We start from the raw sequence: 22,649 nt of genomic DNA, 5'->3' as shown, positions 1-22,649 counted from the left end.
TATATATATATACAGTGAGTGCAGAATTATTAGGCAAGTTGTATTTTTGAGGATTAATTTTATTATTGAACAACAACCATGTTCTCAATGAACCCAAAAAACTCATTAATATCAAAGCTGAATAGTTTTGGAAGTAGTTTTTAGTTTGTTTTTAGTTATAGCTATTTTAGGGGGATATCTGTGTGTGCAGGTGACTATTACTGTGCATAATTATTAGGCAACTTAACAAAAAACAAATATATACCCATTTCAATTATTTATTTTTACCAGTGAAACCAATATAACATCTTAACATTCACAAATATACATTTCTGACATTCAAAAACAAAAACAAATCAGTGACCAATATAGCCACCTTTCTTTGCAAGGACACTCAAAAGCCTGCCATCCATGGATTCTGTCAGTTTTTTTATCTGTTCACCATCAACATTGCGTGCAGCAGCAACCACAGCCTCCCAGACACTGTTCAGAGAGGTGTACTGTTTTCCCTCCTTGTAAATCTCACATTTGATGATGGACCACAGGTTCTCAATGGGGTTCAGATCAGGTGAACAAGGAGGCCATGTCATTAGATTTTCTTCTTTCATACCCTTTCTTGCCATCCACGCTGTGGAGTACTTGGACGCGTGTGATGGAGCATTGTCCGGCATGAAAATCATGTTTTTCTTGAAGGATGCAGACTTCTTCCTGTACCACTGCTTGAAGAAGGTGTCTTCCAGAAACTGGCAGTAGGACTGGGAGTTGAGCTTGACTCCATCCTCAACCCGATAAGGCCCCACAAGCTCATCTTTGATGATACCAGCCCAAACCAGTACTCCACCTCCACCTTGCTGGCGTCTGAGTCGGACTGGAGCTCTCTGCCCTTTACCAATCCAGCCACGGGCCCATCCATCTGGCCCATCAAGACTCACTCTCATTTCATCAGTCCATAAAACCTGATGAAAAAAAATCAGTCTTGAGATATTTCTTGGCCCAGTCTTGACGTTTCAGCTTATGTGTCTTGTTCAGTGGTGGTCGTCTTTCAGCCTTTTTTACCTTGGCCATGTCTCTGAGTATTGCACACCTTGTGCTTTTGGGCACTCCAGTGATGTTGCAGCTCTGAAATATGGCCAAACTGGTGGCAAGTGGCATCTTGGCAGTTGCACGCTTGAATTTTCTCAGTTCATGGGCAGTTATTTTGCGCCTTGGTTTTTCCACACGCTTCTTGCGACCCTGTTGACTATTTTGAATGAAACGCTTGATTGTTCGATGATCACGCGTCAGAAGCTTTGCAATTTTAAGAGTGCTGCATCCCTCTGCAAGATATCTCACTATTTTTTACTTTTCTGAGCCTGTCAAGTCCTTCTTTTGACCCATTTTGCCAAAGGAAAGGAAGTTGCCTAATAATTATGCACACCTGATATAGGGTGTTGATGTCATTAGACCACACCCCTTCTAATTACAGAGATGCACATCACCTAATATGCTTAATTGGTAGTAGGCTTTCGAGCCTATACAGCTTGGAGTAAGACAACATGCATAAAGAGGATGATGTGGTCAAAATACTCATTTGCCTAATAATTCTGCACTCCCTGTACAGTATATATACAGTATATATATATATATATATATATATATATATATATATATATATATATATATATATATATATATATATATATATATATAATATATATATATATATATATATATATATATATATACAGATTAGCCTTACTGGGCTGAAACATTCAATTCTAATATACCAATACAGAATTTGCACACTGCAGTACTATGCCTCAAATCATGTCTGCACAGAATGAGTCTCCCTGGCTTTATATATATATATATATATATATATATATATATATATATATTTTTTTTTTTTTATATATATATATAACACAATCACATTGTCTGGGACACACCTGAGCAGGGTGGTGTGATTAAACCAAAGATATAACACAAGCACATTGTCTGGGACACACCTGAGCAGGGTGGTGTGCTTAAACCAAAGATATAACACAAGCACATTGTCTTGGACACACCTGAGCAGGGTGGTGTGCTTAAACCAAAGATATAACACAAGCACATTGTCTTGGACACACCTGAGCAGGGTGGTGTGCTTAAACCAAAGATATAACACAAGCACATTGTCTTGGACACACCTGAGCAGGGTGGTGTGCTTAAACCAAAGATATAACACAAGCACATTGTCTTGGACACACCTGAGCAGGGTGGTGTGCTTAAACCAAAGATATAACACAAGCACATTGTCTTGGACACACCTGAGCAGGGTGGTGTGCTTAAACCAAAGGGATTTGGTCAGCTCCCTGAAATTAAAGAAATACAACAAGGGGGTTTGGTTCAGCACACCTGAAAAAAAAACATTTTATATATTGGCACTCATATTGTGAGAGTGCTGACAAAATGACCAAAATACATATAAGACAAACAACAGGTATTGGCGCACATCCAAGCACTTAAGTCCACATATATTCTTTTTACTTATTAATTTCATATTTAAATATGCTGCAAATAATTTTGCTACTAAATATTCTTTAGGATCTTAGTCACACAATATGGCCATATTCTGCTCAGCCAGTCACCACTTGCAAGGTGTCCCAAGACTGATTATATTAAACCTTACCAGCACCCATGTAAGTGCAGAGAATGACGCTTATAGCTCGTTTCCATTGAGCCGTAATTTGGTTTGCGCGAGGTTGCAAACCAATAAATATGTTGTAGAAAACAATGAAATGCTTCCAATGGCGCATTATACCACAATATTGGGAGCTAGACCCCAAAAATATTTTCACATCAGAAATTATTAGAAGCCTTTAAGCGCTAGTTAACACCAGGTTTCCAATGAAAGAGCAAACAGTTAATACACTGTCGGAGACTGTTGATACATTGAAAAAGATTACACCCAGCTCAACTAGGTCTACAAGAGTAAAAATTAGCTTATGAGGGCTAATTCCCATTGAAAAAAAATGTAATATGTAATACTTTTTGTTGTCCCATGTATAGGAATAGTTGCACTTATGTTCATATGGAAATATCAGTATGTATTTACATATAAGAATATATGCAAGCACATATCTATAAACTTCAAACTAGACCTATGCCTAGGGCAGCAATACATTTCTCATATATTAATAAAGTAAAAAATTAATTAAAATAAAAAGTAGTATTTGCTTATAGTTTAAAACAATGTTTTTGTTTCTCTTTAGAGCACAGACGTTTAACGTAAATTTTATAGTGTAAGGATGGGTTACCATAGTAACTAACTTGTTATGGCATGCGAAATCCTACGTCGGATGGAAGCGTTACCACAACATTAACCTAAACCTAAATGAAAAGAGCAGCTGCACGCAATGCACAAAATATTTCATTGGAAACCTGGTACTAAAATGGAGCGGTAAACTACTTTAAGCTATCGACAATTTCGGCTCCATTTTTTTATGGCTCAATGGAAATGAACCCTCGGTATGTGCACGTGGTGTCAATATTTAATGTATTCCCCCAAATACTTCAATTGAGAGCAAAAGGTGTGGGGGGGGAAATAACACCCAACGTGATCGAGCAAACCCAATCACGTATTAATATTTCACATTACAATGTTCTTCACATAGCATAATACTTTCTATTTTTAGTGCTCCAATGCACTTCTATATATGTCTATATAAATGTGCATATGTATTTATGTGTTTGTATGTGTATATATGTCTATATAAATGTGCATATGTATTATGTGTTTGTATGTGTATATATGTCTATATAAATGTGCATATGTATTTATTATGTGTTTATATGTGTATATATGTCTATATAAATGTACATATGTATTATGTGTTTGTATGTGTATATATGTCTATATAAATGTGCATATGTATTTATTATATGTTTATATGTGTATATATGTCTATATAAATGTGCATATGTATTATGTGTTTGTATGTGTATATATGTCTATATAAATGTGCATATGTATTTATTATGTGTTTATATGTGTATATATGTCTATATAAATGTGCATATGTATTTATGTGTTTATATGTGTATATATGTCTATATAAATGTGCATATGTATTTATGTGTTTATATGTGTATATATGTCTGTAAATACATATAGACACATATAAATACACATATAAATACATACAATATGTGCACACATTTAAACACACACACACACACACACACATATATTTATATATATATATATATATATATATATATATATATATATATATATATCTATACATACAGGTACATACATACACATATTTAGAAATGTTTGTATCTCTACGTTAAAGCTCTTTGCAGCCTTTTTTTCTAACACTTGAGACCTCATATCTTTGAAACCTTATAACTTTTTATGATTTTTTTTTAATAATCATTATAAGATAGTGTTATTATGAGTATAACTGTACTTTTAAATATCATTTTGATGTGTTTTGTTCAACTTTTTAGTTGAGCGTAACAGTTATCTAGAGCTCCGAAGTTGTGTTATCCCAACGTGCATTAAATTCAATTGCACTCAAGTAAACGTGTTTACTTTCAACCTGTAATATGCGTGTTATTTCTGATGCGTGCAAAGAGCCGCAATATACTCGTTTCACTTGCACGCTACAGTTATCCTCATAATCTAGCCCATTGACAGTTATCAATAGACAAAATGCAACAAAACACTCAGGGCCACATTACTAGTGAATGCGCACGATTGATATTGGGTTTTCATGTTCATTTGCATGCAAGTTAAATTGCACTCATATTACAAGTAGAGAGTAAATACTAACGTGTGAGCGCAATCGCTGTTTATGCTAGAATCATTACTGCAACCTCCGAGCTCTGGTTATCTGTTTTGCTAACAAAAAAGTGTCGCAAAACACATACAAAATACATTACAAAGTACAGCTACACTCATCATAACATCATCTAATAATTTTTTTTTTTAAATATTGCTGAAATAAGTTTCAAAGGCTCAAAGATATGAGATCTCAGGTGTTTCAGATTGAGATACATACATATATATTTACAGACATACTGTATATACACATAAATACATATGTACACATATATAGACATACATAGAAGTGCATTGGAGCTCTTTGCCGTCATGTAGCTGAAAACATATACAAGTATATTTATGCAATATTCATATTTAGTAAGTGTTATATTGTGTATTTATTGTAAATATTTCACATTCCTATGTTCTACACATAGGGGAATATATTTTAAGTATTACTGAATAGATATTTCTATATATATCTGTATATATCTATACCTCTATATAATCATGTGTATATATATATTTATAAAAGTAGAGATATATTGTACTAAAATACCATTATATATATATATCTGTGTGTGTGTGTGCATTTATGAATAATTAGAACATATTATTGTATGTGAAGAACATTGGAATGTGAAATATTTATATTGTTATGTTGGGTTAGCGCGAGAGTGAGGTGTTTTTTTTTCACTTTTTTTCTCTCCATTGTCTTCTAAGGGGGTTATTGTGCATGCAATATTCTAAGTTTCAAATCATAATAAGAGCGCAACCCGACACACAAAAGTTCACTTCTAGCGCAATTAGCGTTCTAGCGAAAGCACTAAATAGTGTTCCACTAGTAATCTGGCCCTCAGTTCTCTAACCTAAAATACTATTGTAATAATCTTGATACTAGTCCTGTTGATATTGCAAGTCACAGCTGTGACAGTAGTGCCACATAGTGGTGAATTAAGATTATGCATCTTGGTGTGAGATAAATTGCATTATGCATCCTAAAAAATTAATAGTTAAATGTTTAATGCTACAGAACTTTTTCTGCTTGTGAATATCAACAATTATTTCAACATATTTTATGTCCCAAAACCTTTTTGTTCAATTTGTAATAAATATGTTTTTTGGAGCTAGAATATCAGAACTGAAGTTAATGCAAGACAATATTTTACATTATGAGTGTGTACTACAAATAGTGGCATCATATGTTAATGTCATGTTAAACAACTAATTAAATGCCCCATGAGAATGCTCATCTTATCGAAACTAAAGGGACATTCCAGTCAAATTAAAATGCACATATATGAATTACATCTTTAAGTAGAAACATATATTACAATATAGATGTATTGGCAAAAAAAGCTTCTAGTAAAAGATATCACTGTTTTAGTGTTAGCATATTTCTCTGCACGTGCATGTGAAGCATAGCTAGATATTATCAGTGCACCAGCATTTTAAATACTGCAGCTCCTCGAAGAGCTAGTGAGCTTGTATCATGTCAGACATTATGCAACTTTAGTCATTACCAGATAATACAAGGCTCTCTGAGCAAATGCTGTGTTTAAAATGCGGGTGCATGGAGCATACTTAAATACACCATTAACACAGCTATAACATTTATTAGAAGCTTTAATGCTATTACATGTATATTGCTAAAATGCTTAGATCCAAAATGGAAATGCATCAATGTACATTTCAATTTTGTCTGGAATGCCCCTTATTAATCAAACTCACCAAACGGATTCAGTGTGTGATGTCCTCTGGTTCTGATTATATAATTGTAAACAGAATAATTGTTTTAATTAAGTGAAACTAGTAAATAATAAGTAGACTCTTTTTCAGAACATTAAGGCACTTATACATTGGGGGATATTTATCAAGCCGCCAACCGCAAATACGCTGGAATTCCGCAGCATAATTGTAGTGAGCTTGATTCGACGTAGTTATCAAAGCCTACAGACCGGCAAAATTTGAAATTTGTGACATAACATACGATCCGCCGGTCTCAATCCGACACAGATCGATGCTTACTTCATTACAGATGTTCTGAATACACATTCGGCACTATTTGACAACTTTTCCAAGTTATCAAATAGTTAACAGGTACGCTCGCGGCTATTCCAGCACAGCGTACCTGGTTTTCAATCCGCAACCCTGGAGGCTGGGGATGCCATAGGAATCAATGGGAGTCTGAAAGCAGCGAAAGCTTATTTTCGATGCTGCCAGATATCCCATTGATTTCTATGGTAGAAAACCAGTAACGTTTACACCTAACACCCTAACATAAGCCCTGAGTCTAAACACCCCTAATCTGCCGCCCCGACATTGCCGCAACCTAAATAATGTTATTAACCACTATCCCGCCGCTCCCAGACCCCGCCACCACTAAATAAAGTTATAAACCCCATTCCGCCGCTCCCGGACCCTGCCGCCCCCTAAACCTCTGGCCTCCCATATCACTACCATTAACTAAACCTATTAACCCCTAAACCGCCAGCCCCCACATCGCCATAAACTAAATTAAACTATTAACCCCTAAACCTAACAACCCGCTAACTTTACATTAAAATTACAACATCCCTATCTTATAATAAATTAAAACTTCCCTGTAGAATTAAAATAAACAGAACGAAACTGTAAGTGGATTGTCGGGGGTTAGTGATAGGTTTATTTAAGGGTTTTTGGGGTGGGTTTTATTTTTAGAGTAGGGTCTGGGCAGGTAAAAGAGCTAAATGCCCTTTTAAGGGCAATGCCCATACAAATGCCCTTTTCAGGGCAATAGGGAGCTTAGTTTTTTTAGATAGACTTTATATTTGGGGGGGTTGGTTGGGGGGGTGGTGGGTTTTACTGTTGGGGGATGTTTGCATTTTTTTAAAAGGTAAAAGAGCTGATTTCTTTGGGGCAATGCCCAGCAAAAGGCCCTTTGAAGGGCCATTGGTAGTTTATTGTAGGCTAGGGGTTTTTTTATTTTGCGGGGGCTTTTTTATTTTGATAGGGCTATTAAATTAGGTGTAATTAATTTTTATTTTTGATACTGTGTTTTTTTTTGTAACAGTGTTTTTTTTGTAATTTAGTAATTTTTAATAATGTTTAATAGTATATTTAAATAATTTGAGTAGGGTTAGGTTTTTTTAGTTTATGGTGATGTGGGGGGCTGGTGGTTTAGGGGTTAATAGGTTTAGTTAATGGTAGTGATGTGGGAGGCCAGAGGTTTAGGGGTTAATATGTTTATTTAAGTGGCGGCGGGGTCCGGAAGCTGCGGAATAGGGGTCAATATGTTTATTTAGGTGGTGGCGGGTCCAGGAGTGGCGGAATAGGAGTTAATACTTTTATTAAGGTGGGGGCGGGGTCCGGGAGCGGCGGGATAGGGGTTAATAGCTTTATTAAAGTTGCGGCAGGGTCCGGGAGCGGCGGGATAGGTTTAAACATTTTAGTACAGTGGCGGCATTTAGTGACAGGGTATAAATAAAGTTGGGAAAAAGCCAAATAGCAGCGAGATCGATGACTGCTAGTTAACAACAGTCCGATGCTCATCGCCCCGTACTTGGTGTGCGGCTTTTTGACGTTTTTTTTTACAAATATGGAGATCGTATTCAGGTTCGCAGCTGTGATGTTAGGCGATGTTAGGTGAGCGTATTGGTGCCGGCGAATGCAGCATAGTTTAGGCTTTGATAAATATTCCCCCTTGTCTGAGATTTACTAAGGCACAGTGAGAATTGGAGCACGATAATCTAAAGCAGCTGAACTAGAGCACAGGTGAAATAATCAGTGGATCAGTAACCATGGTAACTAACCTTCTCTCACCCATCAGCTAATTATTTAATCTGGACTGTTTTGACTAACTAAATTAGGCTAGCGAGTTTGTTTCGAAATACACAATGCGCTTTTTAAACTGAAGTAATGAGACATGTATATGAAACTAGGGACAAATTAAAGATAAATTATGCTGAAAACAGTGTCATTTTGATTTCTATTTGTTCAATTCATTTTTCTTATAATTGCTGGGTGCTCCCTGTCACATTTGTTCCCCCCTGTAAAATTCCTCATTCCAGAGAAGTCAGCTCAGAACTCGCCACGACTTCCAGGTTTTCTTGGGAAATCCCATTAAGGCTGCGCACTGTGAGGGACGGTGTAATACTTCTCGCCATACTGAGGAAGTTCAGATAATCGGGCCCTTAGAGATGAAATACAAAACTATGGACAACCCCTTGTATATTTATCTTTTATTTTTTACTAAGTCTAAATTAATTTATGTTACCTCCAGCCATGTAAAACTATTGATATGATAAAGGGAAAAATAATGAAGTGGAATTAAATAAATATTTAAATGTAGCCACCTGTATATTCATACACACATCTAACAATTGCATTTATAATTAGTCCTTTTGAAAATCACTTTTTTGTTAATTAAAGTACAGATTTCTTTATTTTTATTTGCTCCAAATTTTGTAGAACCAATCAAAGACTAAGGCCTCTAGTTATCAAAGTCTGGCGGACCTGATCCGACAGTGTGGATCAGGTCCGCCAGACTTCGCTGAATACGGCGAGCATTCCCAGTTGAAAGTAAAAAGTTTTCTCTTTCGCGTGCTAACCCGGGGTCTGCAAAAAGCGTGAGGTAGAAAATCGCAACCTTGGTAATATTTTCTCCCATAGAAGTCAATGGAGCAAAAAAAAAGTGGAAAAATCACCCTACTCGAACGCAAACCGCAAATTCTCAAGTGCACTAACCCGACATGAAAATATAAATACTTCACATTCCAATTCTCACATAGTAGAATATCTTCTATTTATTCATATACATTTATCTGATTTTTTTTGGTACAATATACAGTATGTCTATACATATATATTGATGATTATATAATAGGTATATATATATATATATATTCACATATGACTCAGCTCTTTATTTTCAAACTCTTTATTGTAACATAGTCCAAAGTTGTGGCCTCCACCTGGGCCTTTGTCAAGGTAACAATACAGTGAATATCACCACCCTTATATACTCTGTAGTACTCACAAGCCACTCCCAACTCCCAGGGTGCATAGCTTCTCTGCCATCTGGTGTAAACATGAACCATTTGCAGACTTTGCTTCTTGTTCCTTATTGTTACTAATTCTGGCTAGAAAATTACACAGTGATTAAAAAACAACAGTAATAAATAACATATACATTAGTGTTTAGTCTAACTCTATCTTCACTCATCTATGCCTGTCTGTGCTTTACAAGAAACATGATAATGATAGGTAGGTGTTTAGGCCGCTTAGATGTACTGTGTCTAACTCATAAATCCATTTTCTCTCTCTCTGTACTAGTGTACTAGAGACTAGGATCTATAGGAAACCTACTGACAGAAACACTTTCGTTAAATTTCAGACCTTTCACCTAAAGCACCTACTGCAATCAATGCCCAAATGACAGATGCAGAGAGCCGTTAGGCTCACTTCCAAAGTGGAAGTAAGAGAGGCAGCAATAGATGAGGTGGGGAAAAGATTCTGAAAATGTGGATATCCAAACAAAATACTACAAGAAAGTTAAGAAAATGCTATGTCAGAACATCAACCAAAAAGGAAGGAGATAGCAACAGGCTGTTCTGTGTAACTGACTACACTACAGACACCTGGAAGCTAAGGAAAGCTATAAATGAGAACTGGAGGGTTTTTACAAATAGATGAAAGGCTGACCCCATATGTAAAAGAAGAACCATTTGTTTCATATAGGAAGGGAAGGAGTTTAAAAGATATGTTAATTCAATCAGACCCAGTAGGGAAATATGAAAAACCAATCACACACAGAGGAAACCTGGGGTTTATAAATGCCATGGCTGTGTGACATGTGATAACCTAATTTTTGGGGACACATTCACACACAGCCGCACAGGCAAGAGACTCAAAATTAAATTCCCTCTAAATTGTGAATCAAAATATGTAGTGTACATGATCAAATGCCAATGTGGTGATGTCTACACTGGCAAAATGGAATGTACCCTGAAAGAAAGGATGGCTACACATAGGTCAAGTATTAGACTGGCCACTGAGAAGGGCAAAACAGATCAGCCAGTTGCCAAGCACTTCTTGGAGTGGGGACACTACCAAAAACGGGTGGGAACAGAAAAAAGGCACTAGTACAGAGAGAGAGCAAATGGATTTATGAGTTAGACACAGTACATAAAATTTGAGTTGATAGGGAAATTTTATTTATTTTTTAATTCATTTAATTAATAATCTCAAAGTTATACAGTGGGTATTACAACCCTTATAAGGGAGTAGTATGCAGACCCTTAAATTCAATTATTTAAATAATTGAAAAAGAGAGTAGAGACTCAATAAGTAACTACACAAAGACAGGGATTTCAGCATACACTTTTACATTTAGTAATGCACAACAATTGTGATAAATTCAGTGCCTATCCTTTTTGTGCCAACACGTAGTGAAAAAAACACATTAGTAGATCAAAACCAACAAAAGAACTATGGTTAATACAAAATACATTCAGAGAGAAGGAACTCCATCTACTTACATTTTCCTCCCATTGGTATACCTGCCTTATACATCCTGGACACCAATTTGGGAGGACCTTTTCTAAGGAAGCCTACTCTCTATAGAGGACTAAAGGTGGTAACTATAAATGCACCTTCCTATGCATCTTCCCATAAATGGAATATACAGGCTCACCACGCTGAGTCTTTTGTGGGGTAACACTGGACTAAATACCCACACCATATGTCCATAAACTATGCTACGTTTTAAGTGTTTCTGAACTTTTTAGCACATCAGAGTAACAGTTAATGTAACATTCAGGCCTGTACTAGTGGCGATCTGATATATCTGGGGGTACACATAGATCCTTTTTATACATTTTGTTTAATGATGCCCAAAACTATTGTATTCTAGTGGTATCCTCTGAAAGAGGTGTTGTGCATACCCCGTATCACCTACACCACCTTTGTATTTTTACTGTGTACTTTGTAACCTATGTATATAATTCTTTGCATAGATCCTCATGGATCACTATGGTAGCCAGATTTTTCACTAGTGTAGGAAGCTGCCCTCTGGTGGAGGTGTTGCAAGGATTTTTTCTTGTGAATGCTGATTTATCTGCTATTTGTGCACATACAAAGCACTCCTTGCCTCTTAAGGTAACGCAGGTATTTAGATCGTGTAGGATTTAGGCATAGATCCTTATGGGTCACTAAGGTGGTCATTTTTCACCTAGGCCGCAAAGCCACCCTCTAGTGGAGGTGTTGCCTATTTTCTTTATTTTATTTACTTACTGTAAGTAGATGAAGCTGCTTCTCTCTGAAGGTATTTCATATTAACCATAGTTATTTTGTTGGTTTTGATCTATTAATGTGTTTTTTTCACTATGTGTTGGCACAATAAGGATAGGCACTGAATTTATCACAATGAATAAATGTAAAAGTGTTTGCTGAAATCCCTGTCTTTGTGTAGTTACTTATTAAGTCTCTACTCTCTCTTTCTTTTTCAATGATTTATATAGACACAGGACAGCCAAGGGGCCTAAACACCTACCTATCATTATCATGTTTCTTGTAAAGCACAGACAGGCATAGATGAGTGAAGATAGAGTTAGATGTTATTTATTACTGTTGTTTTTAATCACCGTGTATCACAAACCACTACTAATATTATAATAGTAACAATGAGGAACAAGAAGCAAAGTCTGCAAATGGTTCATGTTTACACCAGATGGCAGAGAAGCTATGCACCCTGGGAGTTGGGAGTGGCTTGTGAGTACTAGAGAGTATATAAGGGTGGTGATGTTCACTGTATTGTTACCTTGACAAAGGCCCAGGTGGAGGCTGAAACGTTGGACTATGTTACAATAGTTTGAATATGAAGAGCTGAGTCATATGTGGATATATCAATACTTGATGGAAGCTCAAAAAAGCAAATCAAAGAGTGCAATCTCATATTTATATATATATATATTTAAAGAACATATTCAGCTTTGTGCAGAACATTGGAATGTGAAATATTTATAGTAAACACACAGTATAACACTTTGTTAAATATGAATACTGCATAAATATGCTTTTTCATGTTTTCTTCTACTGCAAAGCAAGGGTGTATTTTGGCCTAGGCAAAGAAGGCCCTTGCCTAGGACAGCAAATTGAAAGGGGGCAGTACTTTTTTGTGGCTGTATTTGTAAGACGCTTACAGTTATTTTAGAAGAATTATACAGTTATAATGGGAGATTTTGCCCAAAGAGCTTAGATTCTAGGAGGGTATAATAGGAGACTGCCCATGGAGCTTACAGTTTAGAGGTAGCTTTGGACCTTTCTTTTATTCAAGAAAGATTTTTTTTTTTTTATATATATACTGCAGCAATAGATAGATGTGTGTAGGTGTGTGCATATGTGTCTGTGACTGTATGAACATTTTTTTTGGAAGTGCCATAAAATTCACATTACTCCCTGGCAAAAATGATTATGCCCATAAAAGACATAAGACCTCGGAGGGGGGGGGGAGGGCAGCAGAATTTTGAGTGCCTATGGCAGCACAAAACCTAAATATGTAAATGCTGCAAAGGGTTCCAAACCACTTATATATGTTATGTATATATATATATATATATATATATATATATATATATATATATATATATATATATATACTGTATATATGTATTTATGAGTTTATTTGTGTATATTTGTCTGTAAATGCATATATACACATATAAATACATATACATATAAATACATAAACATATGCACAAATATATAGACATGTATATATACATATAGTATCTCACAAAGGTGAGTACACCCGTCACATTTTTGTAAATATTTTATTATATCTTTTCATGTGACAACACTGAAGAAATGACATTTTGCTACAATGTAAAGTAGTGAGTGTACAGCCTGTATAACAGTGTAAACTTACTATCCCATCAAAATAACTAAAAACACAGCCATTAATGTCTAAACTGTTGGCAACAAAAGTGACTACACCCCTAAGTGGAAATGTCCAAATTGGGCCCAAAGTGTCAATATTTTGTGTGGCCACCATTATTTTCCAGCACTGCCTTAACCCTCTTGGGCATGGAGTTTACCAGAGCTTCACAGGTTGCCAATGGAGTCCTCTTCCACTCCTCCATGATGACATCATGGAGCTGGTGGATGTTAGAGACCCTCACCTTCTGTTTAAGGATGCCCCACAGATGCTCAATAGGGTTTAGGTCTGGAGACATGCTTGGCCAGTCCATCACCTTTACCCTCAGCTTCTTCAGCAAGGCAGTGGTCGTCTTGGAGGTGTGTTTGGGGTCATTATCATGTTGGAATACTGCCCTGCGGCCCAGTCTCTGAAGGGAGGGGATCATGCTCTGCTTCAGTATGTCACAGTACATGTTGGCATTCATGGTTTCCTCAATGAACTGTAGCTCCCCAGTGCCGGCAGCACTCATGACTGTAGGCAAGACATACTTGTCTGTGTACTCCTTACCTGGTTGCTGCCACACATGCTTGACACCATCTGAACCAAATAAGTTTAGCTTGGTCTCATCAAACCACAGGACATGGTTCCAGTAATCCATGTCTTTAGTCTGCTTGTCTTCAGCAAACTCTTTGTGGGCTTTCTTGTGCATCATCTTATGTAGTGTGTGGTGTATGGTCTGAGCGCTGACAGGCTGACCCCCCCACCCCCTCAACCTCTGCAGCAATTCTGGCTGCACTCATACGTCTATTTCTCAAAGACAAACTCTGGAAATATAACGCTGAGCACGTGCACTCAACTTCTTTGGTCGACCATGGCGAGGCCTGTTCTGAGTGGAACCTGTCCTGTGAAACCACTGTATGGTCTTGCCCACCGTGCTGCAGCTCAGTTTCAGGGTCTTTGCAATCTTCTTATAACCTAGGCCATCTTTATGTATAGCAACAATTCTTTTTTTCAGATCCTCAGAGAGTTTTGCCATGAGGTACCATGATGAACTTCCAGTGACCAGTATGAGAGAGTGTGAGAGCGATAACACCAAAATTAACACACCTGCTCTCCATTCACACCTGAGACCTTGTAACATTAACGAGTCACATGAGACCAGGGAGGAAAAATGGCTAATTGGGCCCAATTTGGATATTTCCACTTAGGGGTGTACTTATTTTTGTTGCCAATGGTTTAGACATTAATGGCTGCGTGTTGAGTTATTTTGAGGGGACATCAAATTTACACTGTTATACAGGCTGTACACTCACTATACACTGTAGCAAAGTGTCATTTCTTCAGTGTTGTCACATGAAAATATATAATAAAATATTTACAAAAATGTGAGGGGTGTACTCACTTTTGTGAGATACTGTATATATTGGCTTACGGGCACATCCTACTCATGCTCATTTGCTGATAGGAACTATCTACTCATGCTCATTGGCTGATAGGCACTCCCTACTCATGCTTATATGGCTGATAGGTACTTCCTACTCAGTTAATTGGCTCATAGGCACTTCCTACTCATGTTCATTGGCTCATAGGCACTTTCTGCTCATGTTCATTGGCTGATTGGTACTTTCTATTCATGCTCATTGGCTGATAGGTAATTCCTACTCATGTTCATTGGCTGATAGGTACTTCCATTTAATGCTAATTGGTTGATTTGTATTTCCTGTTAATACGCACTAGTTAGAAGCCCCTATAAGGCAATAGGAATTAGTAGGAAGTGCACAACTGATACTGGTATATAAGTTTAAATTTTACAGGACAAAACTGCCAAAATTTTTATAAATCTATTTTATTCAGTTGGCGGGGTATAGTTAATGTCCTTTTATCTCGGAAAAGGTGTTTTCTCCAGTTTCTACAAATGGTTGATGTGCATCCTTCAGATATCAGAAGTTTAACGCTACCAACTTTTCTACAGTGATTGCTTTATAAGTGCAATTAGCTTATTTATATATGTTTTAACTGACTACACTAAAGAAGATAAAATAAACGTACTGAAGAAACATTGCAAATGGTATATCCTCGAGTTGGTAAACAATGCAAACTTTGCTAACAATTTTAAATGATATATTTTGCATGTAGATCATTTAAAATGCTGATATATATATATATTATTTTAATATGAGTTTTATATTCCATGAAGCATTTGGCCATTGGAAAAGATACCTTACAACACAATGGGGCCTATCTATCAAGCTCTGAATGGAGCTTGAAGGCCTGTGTTTCTGGCGAGTCTTCAGACTCGCCAGAAACAGCAGTTATGAAGCAGCGGTCTAAAGACCGCTGCTCCATAACCTGTCCGCCTGCTCCGATGAGGCGGACAGGAATTGCCGGAAATCAACCCGATCGAGTACGATCGGGTTGATTGACACCCCCTGCTGGCGGCCGATTGGCCGAGAATCTGCAGGGGGTGGCGTTGCACCAGCAGCTCACAAGAGCTGCTGGTGCAATGCTGAATGCGGAGAGCGTATTGCTCTCCGCATTCAGCGATGTCTTTCAGACCTGATCCGCAGTGTTGGATCAGGTCCGACAGACATATGATAAATAGGCCCCAATGTATGGTAAAAATCTTTGGCAGCTATGGGGTGTAGAAAATTCTTCATCTCCCTAATTGACTCCCCCAAGATACAATCAACAATATTTTTTATATATATTTATTTTTGCATTGTTTACATAGTTTCAAACATAATATAAATTTGCCATTTTCAGTTAATCCTTTTTTATAATTTTTTTCTTCTTCTCCAGAGCGTGTTTTACCCACAAATCCTATCCCCGCCTCAGGTCAGTATGTTGTAGATTCTTAGTCATGTTACCTTGGTCATTCTCCAAAATAACCAATTTATTAAAAAATTTGATTATGAACCATTTCAGGCACCTTGTTAGTCAGCTAATTCCAGGAAATCTGTTTACTATTAGCATTCTGTATACTTTGAACGACATAATAAAATAGCTTGGTATTTTAAAATTATATTATACACTTTGTACTATAAAGGAAATTATTAAATATGCATTGTATTTTTTATAATGCATATTCATGTTCTAAATCCATTTCTCATCTGGCTTGAGGCTGAGAATGCATCATGCAAAAAACAACAAAAACATACATAATGGTTGCTCTTTCCTGTGCCTCCTATAAAATATTTGGATAGAATGGCCCCTATTTATCAAAGGTCTTGCGGACCTGATCCGACAGTGCGGATAAGGTCCGCAAGACCTTGCTAAATGCGGAGAGCAATACGCTCTCCGTATTCAGCATTGCACCAGCAGCTCACAAGAGCTGCTGGTGCAACGCCGCCCCCTGCTGACTCGCGGCCAATCGGCCGCCAGCAGGGAGGTGTCAATCAACCCGATTGTATTCAATCGGCTTGATTTCCAGCGATTCCTGTCCGCCTGCTCAGAGCAGGCGGACAGGGTTATGGAGCAGCGTCTTTAGACCGCTGATTCATAACTTGTGTTTCTGGCGAGTCTGAAGACTCGCCAGAAACACGGCCCTTCAAGCTCTGTATGGAGCTTGATAAATATGGGCCAATGTCCCTTTAAAAGAAACCTCTAAGCACATACCATAGATTTTACATGCCATTTTAAACAACTAGTATTATAAATGTATTCACTTTGTCTGGATACATCTTTTTGCCCTTTACTAAGAATTATATTAGATTTCATAAATTTTGGGAATAGGGCAGAATCTTTCATCAAGACAATACCTGTGGCTATTTTCAAGAGCAAAATTTGAACCTCTTCAAATGCCCAAACTGTTAAAAATGAAACAGATGTTCTCCACACCCACGACAACGCCTCCAGCCTTTCAAAATCAGAGTCTCGCTCCAGTGGTATTTTATAATAGCAACATTTCATATAAAAATGCTGCAAAGACATAATATTATATCTGTAAATTACCTTTGTTCATCTGTCATATTTGTTCTTTGTCTCCGTTATTAAATACTGTAAGAAAGGCATCATTATGAATATTAATATTTATATGCCGCATGAATTTAATTGCTCAATGAATACTAGAAAAAAATTATTTGATGGTTGTCATAAAACTTGGCTAACTATATTAATTGATACTAAATTAATTTAAAGTTTGTTTTGATGCATAATCAAGACTGTGAGGCATGGCATGCATGGGATACAAAAGCCGGAGAGTTGCTATTATTATTATTGTTATTATTATTAATAATACTGATAATAATATTAATATTACAATTAATAAGAACAATAATAATAATATTACTAATAATAATAATAGTAAAAATAAAAATAATATTGATGATAATAATAATAATAATAATAATAATAATAATAATACAGTTAATACTACTAATAACAATATTAATAATAATAGTAATAATAATACTGATAATATTAATATTACAATTAATAAGAACAATAATAGTAACAATAATACTAATACTGATAATAATAATACAATTAATACTAATACTGATAATAATAAAAATAATACTGATAATAATAAGAATAAGCATAATTCAATTAATACTAATAATAACAATATTAAAAATAATAGTAAAAATACTAATACTGATAATAAAAATAATAATAAAAAAATACTAATACTGATAATAATAATAATAATAATAATAATAATAATAATAATAATAATAATAACACCAACAACATAATACATATTTACAAAAACAAATCATGTTGACAAAGCAAGTGACACATCCCATATTTATTTAAAAAATATTGAATGATATAAAAAAATAATAGGGACCACTAATCTAAGGACATAAATTGAAGTTGACAAAACTTTATGATTCAGACAGATCATGGAATGTTTAAAAAAAAATCCAGTTTTCTACATCTTTTTATTGGTGTCCTGTGTTAAAGGGATACTAAACCTATTTTTTTTTCTGTTATGATTCAGATAGAGCATGCAATTTTAAGCAACTTTCTAATTTACTCCTATTATAATATTTTCTTCATTTTCTTTCTATCTTTATTTAAAAAGCAGGAATGTAGGGGAAGATTACCTATTTGGGGATTAGATTTAGGCTTTTTTTATTTATTTTTTTTAGATTAGGAATTTATTGGGCACTCTTAAATGAGCTGAATGCCCTTTTAAGGGCAGTAAAAGAGCTGAATGCCCTTTTAAGGGTAATGCCCATACAAATGCCCCTTTAGGGGCAATGGGTAGTTAAGGATTTTTTAGTGTTAGTTTTTTTTTTATTTTGGGGGTTTGGTGGGTGGTGAGTTTTACTGTTAGAGGGGAGACTTAGTATTTTTTAAGGTAAAAGAGCTGTTTAAGTTAGGGCAATGCCCTACAAAAGTCTCTTTTAAGGGCTATTGGTAGTTCAGTATTAGATTAGGGGGTGTTTTTATTTTTGGGGTGTTTTTTTATTTATTTATTATAGGGATTAGGTTTAATTTTTTTTATTTTTAATAATTTGGTTTATTATTTTATGTAATGTTAGACTTTTTTATTTTTTGTAATCTTAGATTAATTTAATTTTTGTTTTTTTATTTTTAAGCAATGTTAGCTTTTTTAGTATTTTTTAATTTAGGTAATTGTGGTTAATTTTGGGGGTGTTAGTTTAGGGGCTTAGTAATTTAATTAGTTATTTGCGTTGTGGGGGTTTGGCGGATTAGGGGTAAATAGATTTATTAGGATTCTTGTGTTGTGTGGGTTTGGCGGATTAGGGGTTAATAGTTTTATTAGGTTTATTGCATTGTGGGTTAATGGCGGATTAGGGGTTAATATATTTATTAGGTAGATCGCGATGTGGGTGAATGGCGGATAAGGGGTTAATACATTTATTAGGTATTTTGCGATGTTGGGGTTGGCGGATTTAGGGGTTAATACATTTATTATTAGTTCCGATATGGGGGTGATGATGGATACAGGGGTTTTGAAGTGTTGGGTTTATTTTTGGGAGGCGGGTTAGACTTCTATGGGAAATGTAATTATTTTTTTTTCTTAGGCACCGGCAGTTGCTAACGTGTCGTAAGTCACTGGCGACTCCAGAAATTTGTATTTACGCACATTTCTGGACATCGCTAGTTTATCGGACTTTCGGCACTTTATGATCTGCCGGCGCCATATATGTGATTTCCCTATGTGCGAGGGGATATTACGGTGACGCGGGTTTCAGCAATTATGCTGAAGCCTGCGCCGCATATGTAATCTCGCCCGTAATGCATAGGAGCCGGCCCATTTTTGGTTCAGAACCTTGGTTATGCTTGCTTATCCAGGGTGCTGAACCTAAAATAACCTGGCTCCTAAGCTTTACATTTCTGCTTTTCAACTAAAGATAGCAAGAGAACAAAGAAAAATTGATAATAGGAGTAAATATTAGAAAGTTGCTTAAAACTGATGCTCTATCTGAATCATGAAAGAAAAAAATTGGGTTTAGTGTCCCTTAAACTTAGCTTCTTTCCATGAGAACATACTGAGGTATGCCCAAGAGTGTGCACTTGTCTTAAGAACTATATGTATAGCATTGTTTCAAACATTGTTCCAAATGATACTTAAAGGGACAGTTAACACCTTGAGATTTTTATATAAAATGTTTAGTTATGTGTAATAAACAACTTTGAAATATATTTTCATTGTTTATTTTCCACATTTTCATGTAATTTAGCTCTCAAAACTACAAAACAATTTGTAATTCTCAGAACTTTAAATGCACCTATTGACTTATCAAGGCTAACACTGCTACATATATGTCCCTAATTGGCTTTATAAACTGCAATGCCGTTTATACTAGCTTTATGACAGTGACTAGCCTTGTTATTTGTGGACTAAAGCCCAGATCGGGTCCTTCAAATAAGGCAAATGGGGGGTTATTGAAAAATAATTGCTGTAAAAAAGGGTGTTGATGTTTTTAAAAAATATTAAGACTTAGCTGATATATTATTCAATAGCAACACAACAGAAATATCTAGTAATTACAATATGTTCACTGTCCCTTTAAGAGGCACACATGCTACTGAGTCTGTTCTCATGGAAAGCAGCTACATTTTACCAAATGACACAAAGAAAAAGAAGTCATTTTGGGGACAGAAGTGTATTGGAAAGTTCTTAAAATCTTATGCTGTGTCTGAACCGTGAACATTTCTTTTTGACTTCCAGATTTCTTTAAAGAAAATTATAGTGACTACAACTGTATGGCTAAAACAATATATTATGTTAGCAATGAATTTTACTGTAAGGTGTTTATCATTTTACATCTGCTTTCAATAGGGTTTTTGCATGAAAAAAACTGTCAGAGCTCCTTTTATTCTTATTTTGGAACTAACTGGAAGTGCACAGCTTTTCTATGGGATATAAACTTACTGGCTGTTAAAGGGACAGTTTACCCAAAAATGTTCTCCCCTTTAAATTGTTCCCAATGGTCCATTTTACCTGCTGGACTGTATTAAACTGTTTACAAATAGCTAATTTACCCTTATTTTGGCATTTTAAATAGCTGATTTAGCTTGTAGTATCCCCACCTATAGTGAAAATGTCTATACTGGAGTCAACACCCAGCAGAAGAAATTACACTCCCAGTAAGGTGCAGGATAGTTAAAGGGACACTGAACCCAAATTTTTGTCTTTTGTGATTCAGATAGAGAATGCAATTTTAAGCAACTTTCTAATTTACTCCTATTATCAATTTTTCTTCATTCTCTTTCTATCTTTATTTAAAAATAAGGCATCTAAGCTTTTTTTTTGTTTCAGAACTCTGAACAGCACTTTTTTATTGTTGGATAAATTTATCCACCAATCAGCAAGAACAACCCAGGTTGTTCACAAAAAATGGGCCGGCATCTAAACTTACATTCTTGCATTTCAAATAAAGATACCAAGAGAATGAAGAAAATTTGATAATAGGAGTAAATTAGAAAATTGCTTAAAATTGCATGCTCTATCTGAATCATAAAAGAAAAAATGTGGGTTCAGTGTTCCTTTAAGTAATAAAATGCATTTCTCATACATTTTAAACTCTGCAGTAGTGATGTAGCGACCAGTTCCAGGCGAACATAGCTTGTTCGCGTTCGCCGTGGTGGGCGAACATATGCGATGTTCGATCTGCCCCCTATTCGTCATCATTGAGTAAACTTTGACCCTGTATCTCACAGTCTGCAGACACATTTTAGCCAATCAGCAGCAGACACTCCCTCCCAGACCCTCCCCGCTCCTGGGCAGCAGCAATTTTAGATTCATTCTGATCCTGCATTCTTAGTGAGAGGAGGGATAGTGTAGCTGCTGCTGATTTTATAGGGAAATTGATAGCTAGGCTAGTGTATTCAGTGTCCACTACAGCCCTGAAGGACTCATCTGATCTCTGCTGTAAGGACAGCACCCCAAAAAGCCCTTTTTAGGGCTACATCAGTCGTTTTGTTTTTTTTGTAATCTAATAGCAGTTACCTGCCTGCCTGCCACTGCCAGACTGTGTGTCAGGCTCACAGCATATACTGTGCCTACTTGCTCAGTGCCACCACTCATATCTGGTGTAACATTAGTGTAAATTTAAAAAAAAAACTTTTACACCAGTCTGCCAGTGTAATCTAATTTCAGTTGCCAGGCCAGCCTGCCACTGCCAGCCTGTGTGTCAGGCTCACAGCATATACTGTGCCTACTTGCTCAGTGCCACCAGTCATATCTGGTGTAACATTAGTGTAAATTTAAAAAAAAAAACTTTTACATCAGTCTGCTAGTGTAATCTAATTTCAGTTGCCAGGCCAGCCTGCCACTGCCAGCCTGTATGTCAGGCTCAAAGCATATACTGTGCCTACTTGCTCAGTGCCACCAGTCATATCTGGTGTAACATTAGTGTAAATTTAAAAAAAAAAAAAACTTTTACATCAGTCTGCTAGTGTTAGTGTAATCTAATTTCAGTTGCCAGGCCAGCCTGCCACTGCCAGCCTGTGTGTCAGGCTCACAGCATATACTGTGCCTACTTGCTCAGTGCCACCAGT

At 36.2% G+C, this 22,649-nt stretch overlaps 1 protein-coding gene across 2 annotated transcripts in view; it reads left to right on the top strand.

Moving 5' to 3' along the window:
• Positions 1 to 22,649, top strand: part of LSAMP (limbic system associated membrane protein) — a 1,151,692-nt gene that overhangs the window by 1,046,725 nt on the left and 82,318 nt on the right. Inside the window, exon 7 of one of the 2 annotated variants that reach the window (XM_053705841.1) lies at positions 16,467 to 16,502. The exons of the other annotated variant lie outside the window; for it this stretch is intronic. Within the exon in view, the coding sequence (XP_053561816.1) occupies positions 16,467 to 16,502 (36 nt within the window). The remainder of the gene's footprint in view (positions 1 to 16,466; positions 16,503 to 22,649) is intronic. 2 annotated transcript variants of the gene reach the window in all.

The sequence above is a fragment of the Bombina bombina genome, chromosome 3 (assembly GCF_027579735.1).
Source record: "Bombina bombina isolate aBomBom1 chromosome 3, aBomBom1.pri, whole genome shotgun sequence".
Classification (NCBI taxonomy): Eukaryota; Metazoa; Chordata; class Amphibia; order Anura; family Bombinatoridae; genus Bombina; species Bombina bombina.
This window is presented reverse-complemented; position numbering and strand designations above follow the sequence as displayed.